This window comes from Carlito syrichta, unplaced genomic scaffold (assembly GCF_000164805.1).
Source record: "Carlito syrichta isolate Samal-C Ts95f unplaced genomic scaffold, Tarsius_syrichta-2.0.1 Scaffold304318, whole genome shotgun sequence".
NCBI classification, from domain to species: domain Eukaryota; kingdom Metazoa; phylum Chordata; class Mammalia; order Primates; family Tarsiidae; genus Carlito; species Carlito syrichta.
This window is the reverse complement of record NW_007248414.1, coordinates 491,312-514,087: the sequence shown is the minus strand read 5'-3', so window position 1 is coordinate 514,087 and position 22,776 is coordinate 491,312. Positions and strand designations below refer to the sequence as shown.

The 22,776-nt window shown below is 47.3% G+C and overlaps 1 protein-coding gene across 1 annotated transcript in view; it reads left to right on the top strand.

Annotated features, from left to right (window-relative positions):
- The window catches only part of SLC6A11 (solute carrier family 6 member 11), a 118,979-nt gene that overhangs the window by 67,217 nt on the left and 28,986 nt on the right, over nucleotides 1-22,776 (top strand). The window contains exon 6 of the mRNA XM_021713166.1: nucleotides 20,869-20,972. Within this exon, the coding sequence (XP_021568841.1) occupies nucleotides 20,869-20,972 (104 nt within the window). The remainder of the gene's footprint in view (nucleotides 1-20,868; nucleotides 20,973-22,776) is intronic.

Sequence of the window (22,776 nt, the reverse complement as noted above, 5' to 3'; positions counted from 1 at the left end):
TGGGTGGGGGGGTGGGTGCCATATGGTAGTTTAGGTTAAGGAAGATGAGCATTCAGAGGAGAACATCGTTTCCGGTCACAGATCCTGGAGAAGATTTTATGAAACAAGTCGTCTTTTTTCTGCTTTTCTTGTTGTTGTTTAGTCAGAGCCTCACTGTCACCCAGGCTAGAGTGCAGTGGCATGCTCATAGTCACTGCAGCCTCACCCTTCTGTGATCAGGTGATCCCTTTGCCTTAGCCTTCCAAGTAACCGGGAACACAGGCACACGTCACCATGCCCAGCTAATTTTTTGAGTTATTGTAGAGACGAGATCTTGCCAAGTTGCCCAGGCTGATCTCTAACCCCTGGGCTCAGGTAGTCCTCTGGCCTCTGCCTCCCAAAATGCTGAGATCACAGGCATGAGCCATCATGCCCAACCACAAGCAGTCTTTCATGTGATCCCTGCATTCAAATGCCTGTTGTTCACTCTGTGTGACCTTGGGCAAGAAGCTCACCCTTTCTGAACCTCAGTTTAAAAATCCCTGAAGGATGAGGAAGGGAAGGCTGTTTGGAAATAAGCAAAGTTCAGAGTAGGAAAGTATATATATATGCAGAAAATGGTCAGTAGCTTAGTATGACTACAGAACAGATTTTGTTGGAGGGAATCATAAGTAAGGTTAAGCCAGTAGGTTGAGGCCCCTTCATTAGAAACCTTGACTGCCAAGCCAAAGAGTTGAGCCTTTATTCAGTGGTCCACAGAGAGCTTCTGAGTGCTTTTGAGTAAGAGATTGATTGGCATGAAGAGAGCAGTAATTTCAGAAGGTTGCTCAGAGAGAGAGCCTCAGCAAAGCTTGGCCACAGAGAGGATGAGTTTGAGAGTCAAACAAAGTTTAACTGAGTGCCTACACCCCACTCTCTGCCCATTCTGTGCCTCAGTTTCCTCTCTTGTAAGGTTCTAGGAGGCAGAGCCCCATCTTTTACTCCTCCCCCATGCAGGTTTGGTAAGTTAGTTGAAACAGCACGTGTAAGCTTCTCCAGCTGTGAAGAAAGAACAAGAGTATAGTGAGTTTGGAGGTAAGCAGGAAGGAAATGGAGCCCTTCATCAAATAATCTTGAGTTTCAGGGGGGATAGCGAGGAAGGAATGAGTCTGCTTTGCTGTGTCGTGGGGTCTGAGAAGGAGCCCACCAGCTGTGCTGCTACAGGCTCACAGGCAGCTGTGGCAGGAGCTGGTGCTGTCATGTGAGCTTGTCTGGCTACCTCTAAAAAGTCAACCGAGGAAAGAGACAGTGGGGTTGCTGCAGAGAGATGTCAGCAAACATTCAGGTACACCTACTGTGGGCCAGGCCTGGCCACGCAGCCGGAGGACAAGGAACGAGCTAGTGGTGTTTTCTGCCCGTGAGAGTTTTGGCTATCTCATAGAGGAGACATGTCACCACGAGCTGCCACAGCAGGGGCTGCCGAGAGCCTTGGTGGGCGATGAGCCTGGCTGCGCTGGCAGAGGAACCACCAAGCATTGTTCTCCAGGACTTCCCAGGCAAGACTTTTGTTAGAATTCCAGCCCCGTGTTTATTCGTCCAGCAGACATTTACTGAGCACCTATGCTGTGCCGGACGTTGCTCTTTAAGTGAACTGGCAGAAACACACCAAGAATTCATTCTTTCTAGACACTTGCTGGGTTCTGTGGGGTGTGGTGGAGGGTTGGAGGGAGGATGAGTGAGACACAGTTCCTGTTTCTAGGATAGGAGTTTTTAACGGGACAGGGTCTTTAACCCCTCTCCAAATTGTGCATAAAATTTTGTGGAATAAACGTTTTTTTAAGATTATTAGTTTTTTGAGCCCTATTAGGTTTTCAGAACAATTGAGCAGAATTTACAGGGTTCCCATGTGCCCCCTTATATCTCCCCTACCTCCATTTCCCCATTATGAACATCTTGCCTTAGGGTGGTGCATGTGTTACAATCAAGGGGCCAATATTGGTACCTTATTTTTAAATAGAACCTATAGTTGGCGTTGGGGTTCACTTTTGATGTTGTACGTCCTATGGGTTTCGACAAAGGTATTAATATTATGGCACATGTCTGCCATTAGAGTGTCAGAAGCGTGTCACTGCTCGAAAAGTCCCCTGTATGCTACCTCTTCATTCCTCTCTCCACCTAAACCCCTGATCTTTTTCCTGTCTCCATAGTTTGACTTTTCCATAATGTCATCTAGCTGGGATCCTACAGCACCTAGCCTTTTCAGATCAGCTTCTTTCACTAAAACCTTGTTCCTCCAGGTGTCTCCAGGGCAGCAGCACCAGCCTTACTAGGAAGCCTTGTTTTTCAGACATGCTGATTCCCTCAGACACGTCCCAAACCTGCTCAGTCAGAATCTGCATTTCAGCAACACCCCCTAGTGGTTTGTATACTCGTGAAAATTTGAGGAGCACTGGTTTAAGAGCATTCAAGGAAGGCTGAGACCTGTCAGACAAACCAGTGAGAGCTGTGGTAGTGAGGCAGAGATGTCAAGAAGAAACCCAAGCAAGAAGGACTTCCTGGGTGCAGGGGCTACCCTCTCACCCTCACTCCCACTCCAGGGAAGAGGGAGGTCCAGGATCACCCCAGAGCTTTCTGCAAAAGGGATAGAAGGGATCCCTTCAGGGGTTTCAACCCTTTAAAACCATGTTGCTCAGGACAGTACCCACATATCATATCTACCTATTTAAACTGAAATTAAATAATGTTTACAATTCAGTTTCTCAATTTCAGTAGTCAAATTTCAAGTGCTCAACAGCCACTAGTGGCTCAGAGAGCACACATAGAATATTTCTATCACTGCCGAAAATTATGTTAGACTGTAATGCTGCAGAGGAAAAAAGACCCAAGGAGCAGGAGAGCCTATGGAAACTGATGCCCCAGTTGTACCAGCCACTGGAAATAGAGTGGTCACCCCAGCCTCCTGAAAGCATGCAGTCGGCCCTTGTGGGCTTCCTACCTTTTTTCTGCAGAGTTCCGAGAATGCCCATCGAACAGTTAGGATCAGCAGTGTGGCCACAGTTGCTAAGGCAGAAAGGACTGTAACTAAGGTCCACCTGTGAAATGTGCTGCGGGAGGCTGTGATCACTGCACATGGGGCAGCCCCAGACTAGGAGGAAGGGTCTGCCCCTGAGTGTGGTAGAGAGGTAGGAGATGTGGGTGCCAGCTCAGAGCTATTAACTAGCTTCCTCTTCTTTCTGAATAATAACACATCCTAGGACACAGACTTCCATCCAAAGCCCATACTTCTCATCATTCCTGTTGTTATCTACTTTTGAGTCTTCCTTACTGCTTATTAAGAAGTCAATACTTGGATTTTATGACATGTTTTACCTTTTTCTTTTTTTTTTTTTTTTTTGCTCCTTATTATTTTCACTTCTTTCTACAGGATTTCTTCTTGTTGAAGTTTATCCTGTAGTAGTTCTTTGAGCAAGGACCTGGAGGAACTCAGCTCTCTTAGTCTATTTCTGAAAAGAACATTTATTTCACAATCTCTTTTGAGTGATAGTTTAACTGGGTATAGAATTCTCAGATTGGAATTTTAAAGTTACACTTTGAACTTGGGTGCCCATACCCATACCTGGCACATCCGTGTTGAGTCCTGGACTGAGGGGCAACATTTTCTAACTTCTGGTTCACCTTAGGAAAATCCCTTTCTGGCTCCTAGTGCTTTGCCGAGAACCCACTGAGCTTTTGTTTATACCTAGAACATGCAATCCTAACTCTACCCTTGGGAAAGAATTTAAACCACAGCCTCTTGGGCTTCTGTCTGTTCTGATATCCCCATCAGTTGCTGGGTCTGTGACTTCTCAACTTTCAGTGTTGACTTTTCTCATTTCTGACACCTGGCAGAATTTTCTGTCTTCCTTATAAGCCAGACTATAGGTTTAAAAATGCCAATTACATTTCGTAATTATGCTTCTGTATCTCCCATAAAGCATTTTTAACTCTTAGCATTTGCTTCTCTTTATCTGCTAGTCTTGAACATGAGATAATGAATGTTCAAGTAGCAAATTAATATTAAGGGAAATACCCGTCAGTCATTCATGCTTAATTCAACAGCTCAGTTTTATTCATAAAGCCATGTGTCAATGGTGGTTATTTCATATTGCATAATGTCCATGGTTTTATGACTGTAAATTTGCTTCTTATACATAGAGTAAAATGAGAGTATTTGGCAAAGAGCCCCTTAAACTCATTTGTTTACTGTTTTTACAAGTTTGAAAGCCAGTTTCAAGGTCTACTTTCTTTTTTGTGGATGAGTAGATGAGACCAGAGAGAGGACATGGCTCACCCCAGGCCACAGCTAGTAAAGAACTGAGCCAGGCCAGAGAATCCCCAGTTGAACCATCCATCACCTTTTCATCCCTTCTAGTCTGTTTTCTCATCTGCAGAATGAAGAGGCTAGACCAGTCATAGAATCAGGCACTGCCTCACTGGCTTTGTGACCTTGGGCAGGCCACATAACCTCTGTGGGCTAGCATCAAACAGGTGGACACAAATGAGAGAGCTCTGAGCAAGGTCAGGACTGCCAAGAGAAGCATGCAGCTCTTCTCATGAGGATGTTGTGGCAGGCTCTTGCAACGCCCCACCCCCACCAGTCAGGAAGGAATGTGTTTTGCAAATGCAGTGTGTTCTGATGGTTTCTGACCCAGCACAGCTTTGTAAGAGGGCAAGGATTTCTTCCATCTATGAGCAACAAGGGGATGAGTCTTTGATACCTCTTAACTGGCCAGGATTATGACATCTGATGTCCTTCTCTGTGGAAATTCACTGGAGTGTGAATCGCATGTTCCCTTTCTCTCACTTCTCATCTGCAGGCCAAGCACTGGAGAGCCCCGCAGGGCAGGTCCTGCATCCTGCATGATGTTTACAAGGAGGGCAAACAACTCGGCTCCTTGATTAGAGCCTCAGTGACGTTCCAGGGGTGAAGACAAGTGGCACAGCTCAGCCTCCTACGTTATAACTGCCTTGGCCCTTCATGTCCTGCTGCCCCCACCCCAGGAGGCAGTGGTGCATGGTGGGAAACTCCAAGCCTCCGTCACTGACCTTGAACAGTCACTGTCCCTCCCTTGGGCTGTAAAATGAGGGCATCAAGGAAAAGCACTGGCTTTCCATCTTTTCACTATCAATAACTCTTTGTTTTTCTTTCCCCGCTTGTGACTGACCCCCATGGGCTATTCTGTGCTAGTAGGAAGTTCCTATTAACAGTATATATGTCTGATTAATAAAAGGTGGCAGAGCTCAGGAATTACTCTTTGAAATGTTCTTTGGAAGAAATGAGGCCCAAAGAGAAGAAATTATTTATCTGTGGCCATGCAAAGGTTTTTATATTATAGATCATTTGAAAGGGGGAAACAGCGTGTCTCCAAGGTTACAGAGGATAGTGTGTTAAGATGTGCCGGTGCTATGTGAGTAGGTGGGGTAAAGGGTCAGATGATACCATTCTAGGCAAGTGTGTGGTTAACATCCTAGGAGGCTAATTCATTCTACATTTGGTCACCTACCAGGGGAACTAACCCTACTAGAACAAGGACAATATCTCATTTGATTCTACCTCTGCTATGGTGGCTTGCCTATTGGCCATAACATAATAGGTGCTCATTAAATGTTTGTAGAATGTAGTGGCCCTCTCAGAGCTATGCTCCTGCCTGGGACAGTGGTAATACTGTGATAATTGTTTAAAGCTCCAAACAGGTGACAGAGCTGGAAAAGGCACAAAGTGAGAAAAAAGAATGAAAGAAAGGGGGGAGGGAGGGAGGGTTTTCTAAGAAAGATGGATGAGGAAAATAATTAACAGACAGGGCTTCTTTAGGAACGCCTTGGAGACAGGATATAGAATGAGTCCAGAAATGTGTGCAAGGTGAGACTGGAAGGTTGTAAACTTGTGTCTTCTTATACCTTGCTCCCCTTTCTCTCGTGGTACCTGGAAGTCTGTTCCACCCCATCCAGAAGGACAATCCAGCTGAAAATGAGGGTTAAGAACTGCTCAGCTAATTCTGCGAATTGCAGGTGGCTGACATCCGGAGTTCAGAAATGTTTTTAACCTGGAAGTATGTCAAGGAATAGAGGGCTAAAGCCCAGGAAACTCCCAGGCTTTCTGCTTGGGGACTGAGTGCTGGTTTTGGTCCCTGACGTTACCACCTGGGCAGTAGAGGCTTCCTCAGTGTGCCGGCTGATGGAGGCGTGAGTCCCCGGCACAAAGCATACATCCCAGTAGGGTTCCTAGGTCGCGTCTCCCTTTCCTTTATGCAGACGGAGCTTGTCTCCCCGCAGCAGAGCACCTGGTCCCACGGTGGGGACAGAAGTGTGGCCTCTTCTCCCTCTGTGGTCCTGTTGGCTGGGTCTGTCTGCACAGAGCACACCTGCACATCCACCACCCGGGTCCTGCCATCTACATCTCACTATATCGGCCTCAGCACACACCTTGCAGCCTTCTGTCCATCCATTCCATTTTATTTCAAAGTGAGTTGTAAACTTATCAGTGCATTCAACCTGAAACACGCCAACCTTCACCTCTTGCTTTATTTTTTACATGCTCATTCTCGGTTTTCTTGCTCAAGCCAAAGACTGGGAAGTGGCCAAAGGGGGCATGAGCACCGAGGACAGCTTTTCACTCATGGAGGCCTTGCCCCAAAGCTGAGGCCGCTGTGTCCTTCAGCAGCAGCTAGGAGGGCATGTGGCTGGCCCATCATCTCCTGTGAGTCCCCTGAGGTTAGTCTCCTTCCAGTTCTCCCTCCTTGCAGTGGGGGAGGCCTGCCGTCCTCTGCTCCTTCACCGCCCCCAGCACCCAGGACCTGCTTTTCCCTCTGCCCTGGGTGCACCAGGCTCACTATTCCATTAGATTCCCAAGGATCTGACATCATTTAAAGCTGCCACCTCTTCTGTTCATTTGAATCTAGGAGAAGCCGGGTGAACAGGTGGCAGTGTGACCTTGAAGGCGGGCAGAACTCGGAGAAGTGAAAAGAGCAGTACTTAAGCGAGCTTCGGCCAGGCATGGAAAGGTGTACAGCTCGAGATCTCACTTAGTCTCTGTGTGGACTCTAAGAAAGGTGAACTTACAGACACAGAGGGTAGCACAGTGGCTTACAGGGGCTAGGGCTGGGCTTGGGCAGATGCTGGTCACGTGATAGAAAATTTTAGTGAGATGGGAGAAAGGAGTTCAAGAGAGCTAGTTGTTAATACCAGCGTATTGCATACTTGAAAATTACTGAGAGAGGAGATCTTAAGTATTCTTGCCATACCAAAAAACTGATAAGTGGGTGAGGTAATGTGCATGTTAATTAACTTGATCTAGTCATTCCACAGTGTATAGGAATTTCAAAGCATCATGTCATACACCATAAGCATATGCAATTTTTATCAATTTTAAAATTAAAATTATGGCCGGGCCCAGTGGTACACGCCTGTGATCCCAGCAGTCTGGGAGGCTGAGGTGGGAGAATTTCTGAGCCTAGAAATTCGAGACCAGCCCGCGCAACATAGTGAGACCCCACCTCTACAAAAATAAAAAAAATTAGCCAGGCATAGTGTCGTGCACCCGTAGTCCCAGCTACTCAGGAGGCTGAGGTAGGATTGGATTGCCTGAGCCCAGGAGGTTGAGGCTGCGGTGAGCCTGAGCCATGATCATGCCACTGTACTCCAGTTTGGGTGACAGAGTGAGACCCTGACTCACAAAAAAAAAAAAGAAAGAAATTAAATTAAAATTTGAAAATAAAGTAATTTGGAGCACATTTGTTATGCTTTGAAATCAGGCAGATCTGAGGTTGAGTCTCCCATGTGTCAGCTGAGTGTGTGACCCAGATCCCCTTCTGGAGCCTCTCGGGGTCTCTGCTTCTTCCTCTGTGAGGTGGGAGTAATGGTAGCACCTGGCTCACAGTGCTGGTATGAGGACTAACTGGCAACCCGTCAGCCTCACGAACACCCAGTGAAGAGAGTGAGGCCAGTGAGGACTCGAGGGCTGGCTGTCTGCTGCTGAGATGGCATCGGAGTCTACCCCTTATCTTTTAGGAGTAAAGGCCATCTTTGCATCTGTAGGAGATGCTCACATGGGCAGCTCACCTGGTGTCTCGAAGGCCCATGCTGAGACAGTGAGATCCCCTCCTTTCTCACACCTGATACTGTGGATGGCTCCAAGAAAACTGAAAGGGTCTGTCCACTGGGCCCGGCAGGAGGTGTTGACCAGGCAGGCCACCTGTCACAGCATTTTCGAGACGGAGTGGGTGGGCCAGGCCTCTCATGCCTCTCATGCCTTGTGGGAGTGCTTATACCGGGGTGGTCTTCTGGGACCAGCTCCTGCCCAGGGCTAGAAAAGATGACCTTTCTTCTGCCTCCCCACCAAACCCCTCTGATGCTTTCTCAGGGCCATAATAACGACCACTTCTGGCAACTGAGCCTTTCCTGTGAGCCAGGTACTATGTGTACCCTCTACACACCTAGTCTCATTTTGTCTCCAGAACAATTCTGGCAGCTCAGGATGGCAATTTTCTCCACTGTGCCCACAAAGAGACTGAGCCTCAAAGATGTGATCACCTTGATGTGATCTCCCCAAGGTGGCCCAGCAAGGTTGGAGCTCAGCCAGATATGTCTGATTCTGTGAGACGTGGACAAGGTGCTTGTCTGACTTCCTTTTCTTCATGTGCTTTCTGGATGGCCAGGTCCTGAGCAGGGCATGGGGCCTTCATGATATCCATATTCTCCATGACTGGCAGATACATGATGCTCAGAAAATGTTGAAGGGAAATGACCCGCTGATCATTCAGCTTCATAGCACAGAACCCAGAGGTCTTCTGCCCTAACTTCCAAAGCCGGGCAGGCATCTCCTCACCTCATCCCTGGCCCTGCTTGGCTCCCTCTAGCAGGAGGGAGCTCATCACAAGGCTTTCAGCCAGGGAGAAGGCCCGTGACTGTCTGTCCCCACTCCCCAGCCCCAGAGATCTCCTCTAGGGAGGTCTTGGGGGTAGGAACCTAAGCATATTTTATAGGGAATCTCGCTGTGCCTACCACAGGCATCTTCCTGCTTGGGGACTTAGGGTGGCTTCTGGCCAAAGAATTAATGATGAGTGAAACACCAGTTCTGTGGGCCTGGCTCAGTAGCTCACACTTGTAATCCCAGCACTTTGGGAAGCTGCGGTAGGAGGGAGTCCAGGCATTCAAGACCAGACTGAGCGATGCAGCAAGACTGTCTCTACAGAAAAAAAAGAAAAATAGCCAGGCATGGTGGTATGTGCCTGTAGTCCCAGCTACTCAGGAAACTGAGGTAGGAAGATCCTCTGAACCCAGGAGGTCAAGGCTGTGGTAAACTGTGATCGTGCGACTACACTCCAACATGGACAACTGAGTAAGACCCTGACTCAAATAAAAAGTAAGTAAGTAAATAACACCTCTACTGAGGGCTCGGTGTGGTAGCTACACTTGTAATCCATCACTTTGGGAAACCAAGACAGGAGGATTATTGAAGCCCAGGAGTTTGAGACCAGTCTAGGCAACGTAATGAGACCTCATTTTTACAAAAAATAATAATTAAAATAGAAAAGAGTAATAAAAGAAAAGAAACACCAGCTCTGGGCATTCCCTGGGGTTCTGGAAGGTCCCTCCCATTCCCTCCCCCAGCGCCCTGCTGGGGAGCTTCAGACAGATCTTTCTTTCCTGACCTCTCATCCTCTGCTTATACCGTTTATCCACTGAAACGTCTTTCCACTTCCTTCTAGCCCACGAGGCACAAGCACCAGAAATCCTTGAAGCCATAGATCTACATGGACATGGTGTCAGTCTCCTTCCTCTCAGAGGCTGTCTCTTGTGTTTGCCCTCACTGAGGGCAGGAGCTTAAACACAGGCATTCCAGTGTCTGCATGGACTTTCACGACTGTAAGCTTGAAACACCCCAAGGAAAATGGGTCCAACTGACCCCAAAACATATCCTTTTATACAACCTGAGATGGCTGGGCCTGGCAATCCTCTGTCTCAGGTTTCAGTTTGCTCACTGTATCTGACTGGGAGTAGACATTTTTCACTATAGTTGGACTAAGGGCAGAAGAGTGCTGCAATTGATTAGCAATGTTTGCCTGGGCGGGAGTGGGGTGGAATGTGCATGCCACATATTTGCCATCTCCATTGCAATCTAGTTCTCTTTTTGTACAGATTGGAAGACTGAGGCTAGGAGAAAAGAAAGAGCTTTAGAAAGAACACACAGGAACTTTAGGGGCAAGCTGGAATGGGAGCCAGGTGTCCTGTCCCTCCCAGGCCGGCACATTCTCTATTAGCCTGGTAGTTAGGACTCTGTGTGAGCCTTACATGTTCCCTTTCTGTGTACTGTGTACCCTTTCTAAGCCACCGTGTTCAGGCTACACACATTTCCTGAGTGCTTACCATGTGCTGGCAATGCGTGAAGGGCTGGGATTCAGCAGTGAAAGAGCAAATGGAACACCCTGTCATAGCTGGAGGAGACCGACAATCAATCAACCTTGGATATGATGATGTGATTACAGGATTTATCTCTCTGTCTGCGGGAGGATCCAGAGGTGGCCGCCATCATCAGTGGGGCTGTCTGCTGTTCCATCCTCCTCCGCAGGGAGTCCTCCCATAGACTGGAGGTTACTGCCACTCGAGTCCTGCGGGATGTGGAGCAACCCACCTTGCCAGTTCACTGCCTGACTCTGCCTGTGAAGCAATCCCATGGTTATTAGAGAGGAAAGGTTGGTTACGGGCAAGATGATGTGGCTGCATCTCAGCTGTTTGCTTGGCTAATAGGAGGGCTCACCCACCAGCTCAGGGCTGTGTTTAGGGGCCGAAATCTGGCCTGGCCCAGAAGTCCCAGCCCAGTGCTGCCCACAGGATGTGGGTTCTGCAGCCCCATCGCTGTTGCCAGTTCAGGCTCCCCCAGCCTCAGTGGCTCTCAGGTGGGAATGGGGGAGAAGGGTTGAACCGCAGGGCTGGGGTCACATAGAAGCAAGTGGGGGCATAGTTCTGGTTGCCACAGCGGCAGGGGTCACCTCTAGCATCTAGAGAGCGGGGTCCAGGAGGCACATGTTCTACAAGGATCAGGACAGTTCTGCACGACGAAGTGTCCAAAGTGCCCGTGCACCCCGCCCCTTGAGGAGCATTGTGGGGGGAAAGCATTTGGCATGGACGGTCCTGGCAGCAGCTCAGGCTAAGAATGGCAGTCCCTGGGCCTTGTCTGCACTCCTGGTTCTCTGGTCCTCCTGTATCTAGCACTGTGGTAAGACAGGGCTCGTGCGTTTCACGTGATGAACGTAGCCCCCCAGGAATCTCCCTTGTAAGGCGCAGGAATCATTGCCGCCTGCCAGCGGCTGCCCGTCCGCCCTGCACTCTCCGTGCCTGCACACGGCTACCCAGCCTCCTGGGCAAACACCCAGCCACAGTGACCCCCGTTCCCTGCTGCACACAGAGGGGCCCCTGGGGTCAGCCTGCACACCCAAACTCCCCTGCACAGAGCTGAACGACTCCTCCTCACCGCCCGTGGTGCAACCCTTCAACCCAGTGACACTTTACTGGCAGGGCCACGGTCAGCACCAGGGCCGGCTGCCCAGGGAAGGGCTTGGCTCCGGGGCACAAGGCTGCAGAACATGCTTCCCAGTTGGGCTTCCAGGCCAAGAGCCTCAGCCCCTTCCCACTGCTGTTCCCACTGGCCCTGCCCGCCTGCCCAGCACATTAGCATTTAAATATGCCCGGAGTCGCCTCTCCCCAAGCCCTCTCCCCACACTGAATCCACCAGGGAGGGAGCATTTGAATCCTTCTCCGGGACTCCCCTTGCCTCATAATGGCCATACTGTATTCATCAGCTTCTGTATGTGGCATTAGCTAAAGAGGGAGCGAGGGCGCCTAGCAACCCAGAGGAGGCTGAGAAAGAGGTGGGAAGGAAGTGATTTTCATGTCATTATTCACTTCTACAAAAGCCGTTGTCAGGTACACACTGGAAACACAGCTGTTTGATTATTCTCCTAACCTACTTTTAATCTTTTGAGAATCCTTACCAATATAAAAGGCAAAAAGAAAGAGCTTAATTCAGCCATTTTCTGCCGGGCCATATAAGTTTCGTTTTTGCCTCAATCGAAGGCTCCAGTCACAAAAATTGTGTGTGTGTGTGTGTGTGTGTGTGCACACACGTGCACATGTGGCTATCTGTTTGAAAGGAAAATGTTAGAGGAGGAAAAGGCTGCGGGTCATGAGTCCCCCTGGAGGGCCACCAAGCCCCATCCTGGCTTCGGGCACCGAGAGCCCAGCGTGGCATGTGCTGTTGGGCCTGGCGGTGTGCACACGTCTACTAGGCCAGGTGTTGGGACAGTGGGGAGCCTGGGAACGACAGAAAGTTGGCTGTTGACATCCGTCCCCGTGGGACCTGTGTTGGCAGCCCTAAAGGTAGGGATGTGTGCTTTAAGGACAGGTACCTGCAGCATTTGGTGCTTCTTGGAAATCTGGTGAGCTCACCTGGTGAGGAGGGACGCTGGGATATTGGAAGGATATGGGAGCTTGTTTTCAGTTTGTTTTTTCCTGGAGAAGCATCAGCCACCAAAAGAAAACAGACTAGGGGGTGGTACCAGGTACCCCACTACCCACCCTACATTTATTATAGCTTTATCTTTCTTTCATGGGCGAGGAAGTCGAGGCTCAGAGAGGTGAAGTAACTTGCTCAGGGTTGCACAGCAATAAGTGGGGTCTGCTGACTGCAGGACTCCCAAGCTGGGTCTGCTGACCCCAAAACTTTCGCCCTTTTCATTAAGTCCCTTGGACGCTCGAGTGAGGATCCTGACCATGGCTGCCTCGTTTACCTTAGTCTGCTTTTGTGTGGTACCTCAGTGCCTCCCCCTAGGGTCAGGCCAGCTGCCAAGGCAGTTAGCAGATTCACTTGTTCCTAAGACCCACGTGACTCCTCGCCCTGGCCAGTGTGTACATTTCTCTAAAGCTCAATGGAGAAGTCATGTCCCCTAGTTTGTTCACCCCTAGCAAGGGTATAAAAACAGCACCAACTTTAATGGTGCAGATGAGGTAAGGTTGATACCTATACGGTACTTCGCACAGCCCCTGGGATGTCACAGGTACTAATAAAGGTCAGTCGGTGTCATTGTGCTATTAGCATCACCATCCTCATATGCCTCCTCTGATTGGTGCTTTCACAGCAGGACAGCCTAGGGCTACATTTGTCCAAGACCTCAGGCATCAGCACAACAAACACTAGACAACTCTAGGGCGCAGACACAGACATGGCAGGACTACCCATGGGCGCCGGCTTTGGTGACAAGCAGAGGCGCACCCTTCTGGGCTGACGTTTCTGGGGAGCTTCCTTCTGCCATCCGTGCTGCCTTAGACACTGCAGACCGTCACGCCGTCTGCTCCGGTTCAGCTCCTGGGGCGGAGGCTGCACCTTCATGGGCGGGCTGGCCCCAGGCCCCTTCCGCCCTGCTGACCTCACCTCCCCCCTCCCCACCAGTGTTGGACAAGAGCTTGCCTGTCCTCCCCTGCTGCCTATCTCCCACTAGATGTGCGTTCCTGGAAGGCAGACACTTTGAGGACGGCTGCAGCCTCTGCTCCTAGAACTTGGGCCTAGCACATGGTGGACACTGCGTGTTTATGGTGGGAAAGGGGGAGGAGGCATCTTTGTTTTCTCCAGATGTTTGATTGGTGGGATATCCTAGGGAGGACTGGTTGTCAACTGCACACCTGCTGTTCACTAGAGCTCCTGTCTGGGTTTCTAAGCATTCCCGGTGGTATTTTTCAGTGTTCTTTGAGGGCTAGGATGGTGCTAAAGGTTTGCTTCACATATATTACCTTATTTCTTCTTCTGTGTGTGAGAGAAGAGGGTGCTACCTACATATGCACTATAACCCTCTCCCCGATCTCCCCGACTGGGTAAGTCACTTCTCTCCAAGAGGCAGGAAAAAAACCTGAAGCTTTTCCCCCAAAACAACTGAAAAATTAGACATTCCGTTTGCAGGGATAAAGGGGGCATGTGTGGAAAGGACCAGCGTGTTTCCACCCACCCGCCTGTCTTTGACCTGGGGATGGCGATGCTTGCCTCAGAGCAATGTGCAGGACACGCAGGATATAGGATGTGCGGTCTGATAAACTGTGAAGTGCTGTCCCTGTGAACCGGGGCAGCATCAACTGAGCATCGTCATGACAAATGGAGCTTCTGAGTGTAGGTAGGGAAGAATTTGTCCTGGCCCGTCCCTCCTTCCTTGTTTCTCCTAGCAAACACCATTGAGGACCTATGCCTTGCAACCTTGTGCTGGGGCCTCCTTGGGAAGGCAGGTGACACCCTGGTCCTTGCTCCCTGTGCCTACTGTGCACTGGGGCTCATCGGAACCAGTCGCTCCAAAGGAGTGAGGTTGCCCCAGAGCGCGCAACCTGTTCCCATGCAAATCTGTCCTCCAGACCTCAGAATGCAAACCGCCCACAGCCACACTGCCAGAACGCCCCTCATTCATTGCCACAGAACATGGGGAGTGATCCCTTTCTCGGATGCTGCCCCAGCTTCCTTAGGGTTGTTTTGTCGAGACTATTTTCCCTTCAAATTGTGTTGAGAAATAGGAAGCCCTTTCTCCACTGAGCTGCTCCCTTTGTAGTGTCCTGGGAGATGTGGTCAATGGTGCTCAGTTGCCTGGTCTTCCTTTCAGTGGGGTGGGGTTGCCTTTGTTCTGTTTGACTTGACAGCCACCAAGCCATTTAAATCCCAGCCGAAACTCCAGATCCACACAAAACAGACCAGGAGGCCCTGACTTTTGTCTGTGAAGTGTGGAACCAGAACACCCTGGTTCCAACCTGGCTCTCTCGCTTATGAGCTGTTTGACCTTTCACAGATCCCTTTCTTCTTCTGTAAAAAATGGAGGTGATAATACTTACCAGTAAGATCATTATGCAGATGATGAGATCGTGTCCACAAAAGCCTCGTGTACACAGTAGGTTTCAGCAAATGTTAACTCAAAGTTTTCCAATCCTTAAGGCACTAGCAAACTGCTGAAAGGGTCATGAGGGTTCTACCAGCCTGTTCCAATGGCCACTATGATTTTGTGTGATCCCTCTGTATTTGTGGAATTCTTTGTTGAAAGAAGTAACCTTAGGTGAAATAGATGGGATAATGCCTTAGCAGAGACAATACTGTGCTCACCTGTCATTTATTCTTTCTCTTCCTGAGTAAATGAGAATTCTATATTTCCTAGACTTCCTTGCCTTTAGGTTGGAACCAAGTCACTTGGGTCTGGTCAGTGACATGTAGGCAGAAGTGATATAAGCAACCGTCAGACCTGACCCTAAAAACAACACACCTCCACTTCTCTGTCCTGCTGCCTCACAGGTTGTGCAGGAAGGTTATATGGAGATAGCGGTATCACAATGGGGGAGAAAGGTTTATATCACTAAATCATTGGGCACTGGATGGAAGAGAGCCCCTTTTACAGTTGACATTGGGCTTTGTGCGGGTGAGAAATAAAAAGCAGTAAACCACTGAGACTTTGAGGTTTATTATATGATCCAGACTGAGGGACAAGTCTGACAATTGGGGCGCTGTTGCATTTTTACAACCACAGACATGTGTAAGAACACACACACACACACACACACACACACACCCCTCAGTTATTAACAGTCTAGGATGCTAATGATGCAGACTCTGTGCGAAAACATTCCATGGTTCTTCATGGTACTGTTTTTTGATCAATCCAATCCCGAACACTCCCAGATTCTGGCATGCCCAACGAGCATGTGTCTCAGCAGAAAAGTTGATATCAACATGGGTTTCCCAAATATGAAAAATAGAAGAGGCCAGTGGTGAACATTTTAGTTGTTACTGCCCAAATCCTGATGACTTCCAAATCTGTGTCTGTAGCCCAGACCTCCACACATAGTCCTAGACTTTCCACCTGAACCTCTCACCTGATGTCTCTTCTCTACACATCCCTTCTCCAGATTGATGTTTACCCATTTCCCCACTTTATACCTCCAACCACTCTTTAAAGGAGTGGGGCATCCTCTAAAGTGGCACTCCTATCCACCATATTGCTCAAATCTGGGTATTCATCTCTCACTTCCAGACAAGACAAATCTTTTTTTAATTTGCCCTCCAAGGGTTTCCTGAGAACTGAGGAGATAAGATGGCAACAGAAGGGAAAAAAAAAGTCTTATTTTCCTGGAATTTCCTCACCCAAACAGTGAAATAAACAACCACCACCACCACCTGTGGACAGCACCTTTAGCATAACTAGGTTACTCCATGAACCAGAAAATATGAACAGATGACAGACGCCAACAGCAGTAATATCTGCATGATGTCAATTTTGCAGGATGAGATTAAAATGAAGGCAAGGGGAATTCTGAAGATTGAGCACCAGGAAACCCAGAAAGCTCTACTGGGAGAGGGCTCTATCTGGGAGTAGAAGCTTGGTGGACTTATCAGAGAACATCAGCCAAAACTAGGAGTCTCTGCAGGCTCCCAGTTGCAGGTGAGTGGGGGAGGATTGCAGGAAGTTTGGGCAGAGCTCCGGGCCCTGTGAGCTCTATAGGTACCAGCCAACTGAGGCTCCCTCACCAGAGAGAACCCCACGTTACAAAGAATTTACTGGAAGCTGAATCTAAATTGAGCAGAAGAGAGACACTAGAGGAAATGAAAGGAGAAGATTGGATGAAGGGACTAGAGAACAACAATTTCAGAAAATACTATCTATATGGCTAAAGTTCTAAAGAATTTTTGGTAATAACAGAAGCGGGAATCCAAGAACTGCAGGTCTGGAAAATCTACCCTGCACCATCCTCATTTCTCTACACAAGAGAATTCTTTCCTAAGAATACAGGAAAACACATTTCACCTATACTGAGCAGCAGAAGAGGATTGTGATCAAATCCCATACAAAGCTATTGTAAGAAAAAGAATTATGAGAATAATGTCCCTATAGAAAATGAATGCATTCCACAAAACAGATCTGCAAAACAACTGAATACTGAAACTTAAAATTTTGAAACAAGCTAAAATAAATTAAGAAACCAATGGATGCTATGAGACTCACAGCATAAATGAGCTTGTTAGACAAAAAGAACATTTCAAAAGAGCGCTGACAGGAAGGACAACTTACTAAAGGAAAACTACTTCAGAAAAAAAAAAACTAAGTTGAAGGAATAAAAGGGAGACTAGAGACCACAGACAATATCATAAGGTAAATGGAGTATGGAAAGGAAGAAAATAAAAAAATTAAAGTCAGACAGAAATTAACAAAGACTTTTAAAGAATGCAAGAAGAAAGTGACAGGTATAGACGATGGAAAAATAAGATCCAACGTACATACAATTCCCCAGAAAAGAACCAAAAACAATGCAAGAGAATAAATACTAAAAACAATGATTCAATGTTGTTTTTAAAAAAATATCTCCTGAAATAAATAAGATTTGAACTTGCATCTTGAAGAAGTTCACCATGAGCCTGGGAAATCAACCCAGAATAGTAAACATTAAGACAAGTTCCAATAAAACTATTGAATTATATGGAGAGCAGGAAAAAAAAAAAAAACAGTTGGACATCCAAAGAGAATAAGTGCTTGACATCAGGGGAAGCAAGTTAGCTTGGCATCAGATTTCTCTACAGCAGCCTGTGTACCAGAAGACAACTAAGCAATATGTTCAAGATACTCAGGAAAAGAAAAGGAGAACCAAGGATTTTATATACAACCAAGTTGACTTTCAAGTATGAGAACCACTAGTACAAACATGAAAGGACCCAGAAAATATTATTTCCCATGAAGGTTTCCAGAGGAATTTACTAGAGCTCAAGCTACAGATAACCAAATTGACTGGAAAGGTATTAACATAAGGACTGGGGGTACACATTAAATACATAATCACCTATATAATTCACACTAAATTATGGCATTGTGGCACATACCTGTAGTCCCAGCTACTTGGGAAGCTGAGGCAGGAGGATTACTTGAGACCAGGAATTTAAGGCTACAGTGAACTGTGGTTGCATCTGTGACTAGCCACTGCACTCCAGCCTGGGCAACATAATGAAACTCCATCTCTATCAATAAATAAGTGCATGCATACTATAATGGAGATAATATAATATGTTTTTTTTTAAATGCCTCCTGAAATAAATGAGAAGATTTGAACTTACATCTTGAAGAAGTACACCAAGAGCCTGGGAATATCAACCCAGAATAGTAAACATGAAGACATGTTCTAATAAAACTATTGGACTTTAAGAAGAGCAGAAAAAAACCTGTTGGGCATACAGACAAAGAGAATAAAATGTAATCGTTGTGTGTTCTGATAATATGGGTGTAGTCCAAGTATTAAAAATTAGAAGAAAATGGGGAGCCTGTACATGAAAAAGTAGAATAAGTATTCCAGATTGACTGAAAATTGAAAGCAAATGAATGTTTCTTCAAGTTAAAAGCTAGAGGACAGGGAGGAAAAAGAAATAGAGCCTACTAACTAACTTCAGTATTCCTTAGTAGGGAGCCAGCAGACAGTGTCAGAAAGGGGAGGACTAAGGGTATTGTATCAAGGTGCTGATTTAATGGTGACCAGCAAAATAAAATGATAGACTTTTCCCCCAGAGGTAGGGGAGCAAAATGGAAAAGTCATCAGAGAATATATTGCCTCTCATATGAACCTTAGGGCCCAACATGCCCTCTTTTGTCTCTTCTCCAATCTTAAAAGGCATGCCTTGTCCAGGCAGTCTTCTCTGATTGCCCTAGCACAGGTTACTGATCCCCCTCATCTCCCTCTCCTAGGCACTGGGCACCTTGTTTTGCTCACGTAAGGACAGAGATGAAGTGCTGTATATAATTGCATGGTACCTTTTTCAGAATCTGACACAGGGTTCTGCACACAGAAGGTGCTCAATAAATGCTGGTCCATCAGTAATCAGGACTGGTTGGAGGATATCGGTTTATACCCTCTGGGATATGTATATTTCTAAGAGCTGAATGTTGCTATTAGTTGGAATTCTTTATCTTTGAAGTGAGGGAAATTCAATTCAAAGTGACTTAAGTAAAATAAGAATTTTTAGACTTCTGAAATGGAATGTTCTAGGGTAGGTCTGATTTCAGGGATGACTGGATCCAGGGACTCAAGTCATATCAACAATATCTGCCTTTGCTCTAGACTCTTGTTTCCTCCATGTTGGCTTTATTCTCAGGCAGGCTTTTCCCTCATGGTCAGTGATGGCCTCTACCAGTTACACGCTTTATACCCACAGCAAAAAAAAAAAAAAAAAAGGGTGTCCTATTTGCAAACGCTCCAGTAAAATTCCCAGGATTGAGTTTCATTGGCTTGACTTGCATTATGTACTCATCCCTGAAGCAATCCCTGAGACCAAGAGAAACGCTTTGATTGGCCAGGCCTGGGTCATGTAACCATCTCTGAATCTACCTCTGAGTGGGGAAGAGTTGGCTTCCCAAGGAAAACTGAGGTGTTGTTATCCAAAAAGGAGAGATGGAGGCTGAGCAGACAAGACAGCAGATGGCCATTTTAGTGTTGATGTGCTCAAAGGGCAGACTGCGAGGAAAATTACCTGCAAGAGATAAGCATTGACTTGGGGGTGGGGAGGGGGGCATGTCTTTGGAGGAGTTCTCATTTTAAGAAATGTTCTAATAGAGCTCTCTAAAGAAAAAAAGGAGCTGTGTCATAAAATAGTGAGTTCCTCCCTGTCACTGGTGGTAATCAAGCAGAGACAGTTCGGAATCGTCAGGAGTACTCGGAAGAGAGTGCTGTGTTGGGAGAGAGGTTACACCAGAAGACTTCTGAGGCTGATTCTGACCATGAAATTCTGGTACTGATGAAGATGGCATCAGTACGGGGACAGGTCCCCATGATCTTGCATCTGCCACTTCCCAGTGGTGTGGTCTGGGTCACCTTACTCAACCTCTTCCTTCCTCCGCCGATGTTAAAGGGAGCTAATAATAGCACCTACGGCACAGGCTTGCCATGAATATGTGAGAGCGGCAGAGCGTGAAGGGCTCGGCAAGGTGCCCATGCGTCGTCGACTTGAGCAGAAGATGTTTTCTCTATATTTATATACTTAGTGCCAAGGCCTGCTCTCTAGATGGCACTTGATGCCCAAGTGTGAGTCTCGTCAGCTGCATTTGGGTTGGAGCTGCAGATTTTCCTTGGTAGCTTCTAGGGGCCGGACTCAAAGTGAGCCCTGAGGGACGTGTTCGAGAAACCGCTGTCATTCTCCTGTGTGTGGCTTGCTGTCCACAGCAGTTTTGTCAAAGGGGTGCCTGGGGACTGAGATTGTGGAAGCCTAAAGGGGGTGCTCTATTTTGAAAGGTGATAGGACTTGGTAGGCCTCCCTCACTCATCCCCTTCCCTCCCCTCTTCTGCCCAGGTCTCTGAGGCAAATGCATCCTGCCTGGACAGACTCTTGTGACAGTTTTCCCATGGTAATCTTTATCACAGGGAAAAGAAAGCATCTGTTCTGGCAGAAACAGGACTTACCCTGTAGACAGGCACTGGGTCCCCAGGGGCTTATGCTCCATATTATATGAACTCTTACCACAGTCCTGACAGGAAAGTTTCTTCCCTACTTTGCAAATGAGGAAACTACGCCTCAGAGAGGTTAAGTAACTTTTGCAAGCCACAGCTGAGGCCAGGGTCCTAAACATCCAAATTCTTGCTATTCAGTGAGCTATTATTCATAACCTCTGGCAAATTCTGGAATTAATTGAGCATATTTGTATTTAATCAAGTGGTTCCTGAGAATAGAACTTCTTTAAAGAGTGGTCCTGAGAGGTTAGGAAGCTTGATTATCTCTTTGTGGAGTATTTTGGGGGGTTAGGGTGTGGGGGGGGATTTCGGAGACCAGTACCACCCTCTCACCACACATCTGACTTCTCTTTATGCCAACGTCTTTGTGCCTTCCTACAGGTCTGGGTAGATGCTGGAACGCAAATCTTTTTCTCCTATGCCATCTGTCTGGGCTGTCTGACTGCTCTGGGAAGTTATAACAATTATAACAACAACTGCTACAGGTGAGCATTTCCCCAGACCCTGCCAGTTCTCTACACACCCCAAGAGCCCTCCATACTGCCGGGCCAGTTTATGTTCATCTGTCCACCTTGCAAAGTCCCCGGAATAGACAGGTGGGCTATCTCCCGCTACCCAAGGGTCAAAGAGTGGGTCACCAGAGGAGCTGGGAAAATAACCAGTGTAATCAGAGTCCATTCCAGGCTGCAAAGCACATCCACCCCTGGAATCTCATTCGTGTCTCCGTGCCACTGTGCACAATAAATATGTGTCCCAGGGTGAACAAGTGACTTGCCTCAGGTCACACAGCTAATGCATACACCAAGGACTTTGTCCTTCTGCTGCTTCCTGCCCTTTCTCACCTGACTGCAGGGTCCTCACCTGCCCCACCAGGGGCCAGTGCAAGCCTTGCCACTCAGTCTGAACTGCCTCTCTGGCCTCACCAGGGCTTGGAGCGGCCAGGTAGGGAAGCGAGCCCGAGGGTGTCTGTTCCTCGCCATCTGGTCTCTTGTGCCTGTGGCCTGAGCTCCACAGGAAGGCTGAGACCCACAGAGAGCAGGGGACTTGCCCAAGGTCACACGGTATGGCATGTAGGGAGTGATAGTCTAGGATGATGGGCTGTCTGTTGAGGTGTCTGCACCCCTGAACTCAGTGCTGGTATACAGTAGATGACTATTTCATGATAGACAGACAGTGCATCTCTTCTTTAGAGTCTGAGAGCTCCTTAATTGGGATAAGACTGTGGAATAATGACAGAGAAACCATCCCCGACCACAGATGAGTTGAGACAGGAAGGGGTTTCCACCAGATGAGTCTGAGATAGGGTAAGTATTTAGGGGAGATGATCGAGTTAGATCCTCATATCTCATCCATATGCTTATGATAATCAGTGTCAGATTGATGAAAACATTAAATTTTTTTTTTAAAGGAAACCATCCTATAACTGGGAATAAAACATTAATCTCAGAATAGGGAGAAAATGTAGAAAACATCAAAAATAATTAAACCACAAAGGAACTGTGTGACAGATTGGTTCACATAAAAATCTAGAACTTCTGAATTTCTGGAAACATAGAAAACTGTTCCAAATAGCCAGTTCTACAGGGCAGAAGCAGGAAGTCAGTGGTAGGAAGGTTGACTTTTTCCCAGTTGAACCTCCTGAACCATTTAAGTGGGTTGTTTAACTCTGAATAATATTGCTTTTGTTTTTGTAATTTAAAATCAAGTTAATAACAAATACCATCTACCTACTTAGTCTCCAAGTAAAATCTGAAAATTGCCTGCAAAATCAAAAGGCATGCTAACAACATATAATATGATAATCAAGGGGTCTGTATTCATCATATATAAAGAATACAAACAGATCAACAGATTGATGTGAAACACACTAAAACACCAGTAGAAAAATAAGCAACACATTCTTAAAATAACGACGTATATTATCTGTTAGACCATTAGCGAATTGTCAGTGGTCTCAAAATGAATACCTAGGCAGTGTAGGCGAGGGTACACAGGAGGGTCATGTCACACTCCACTGGTGGGACAGGAATCCACAGCCACGTCGTGCGGTCATTGGGCAGGTCAAGTGGCACCGTGTGTTTGAAAGGACGACTGTGCATGATACGGTTGCTCCCACGTAACCCCACCTTTGAGATGGGCAACGTGAAACTTGTGGAGATGGTCCCCAGCTGGATGCAGCAGTGTCTGGAGTCAGACCAGTGTCCCTCCATGTCCATCCCTGGGCTCTCTGTTCCTCCTTTCCAAAAGCCGGGTTAGTGATCATGTCATCATTCGTGGCTTAAGCTGGCA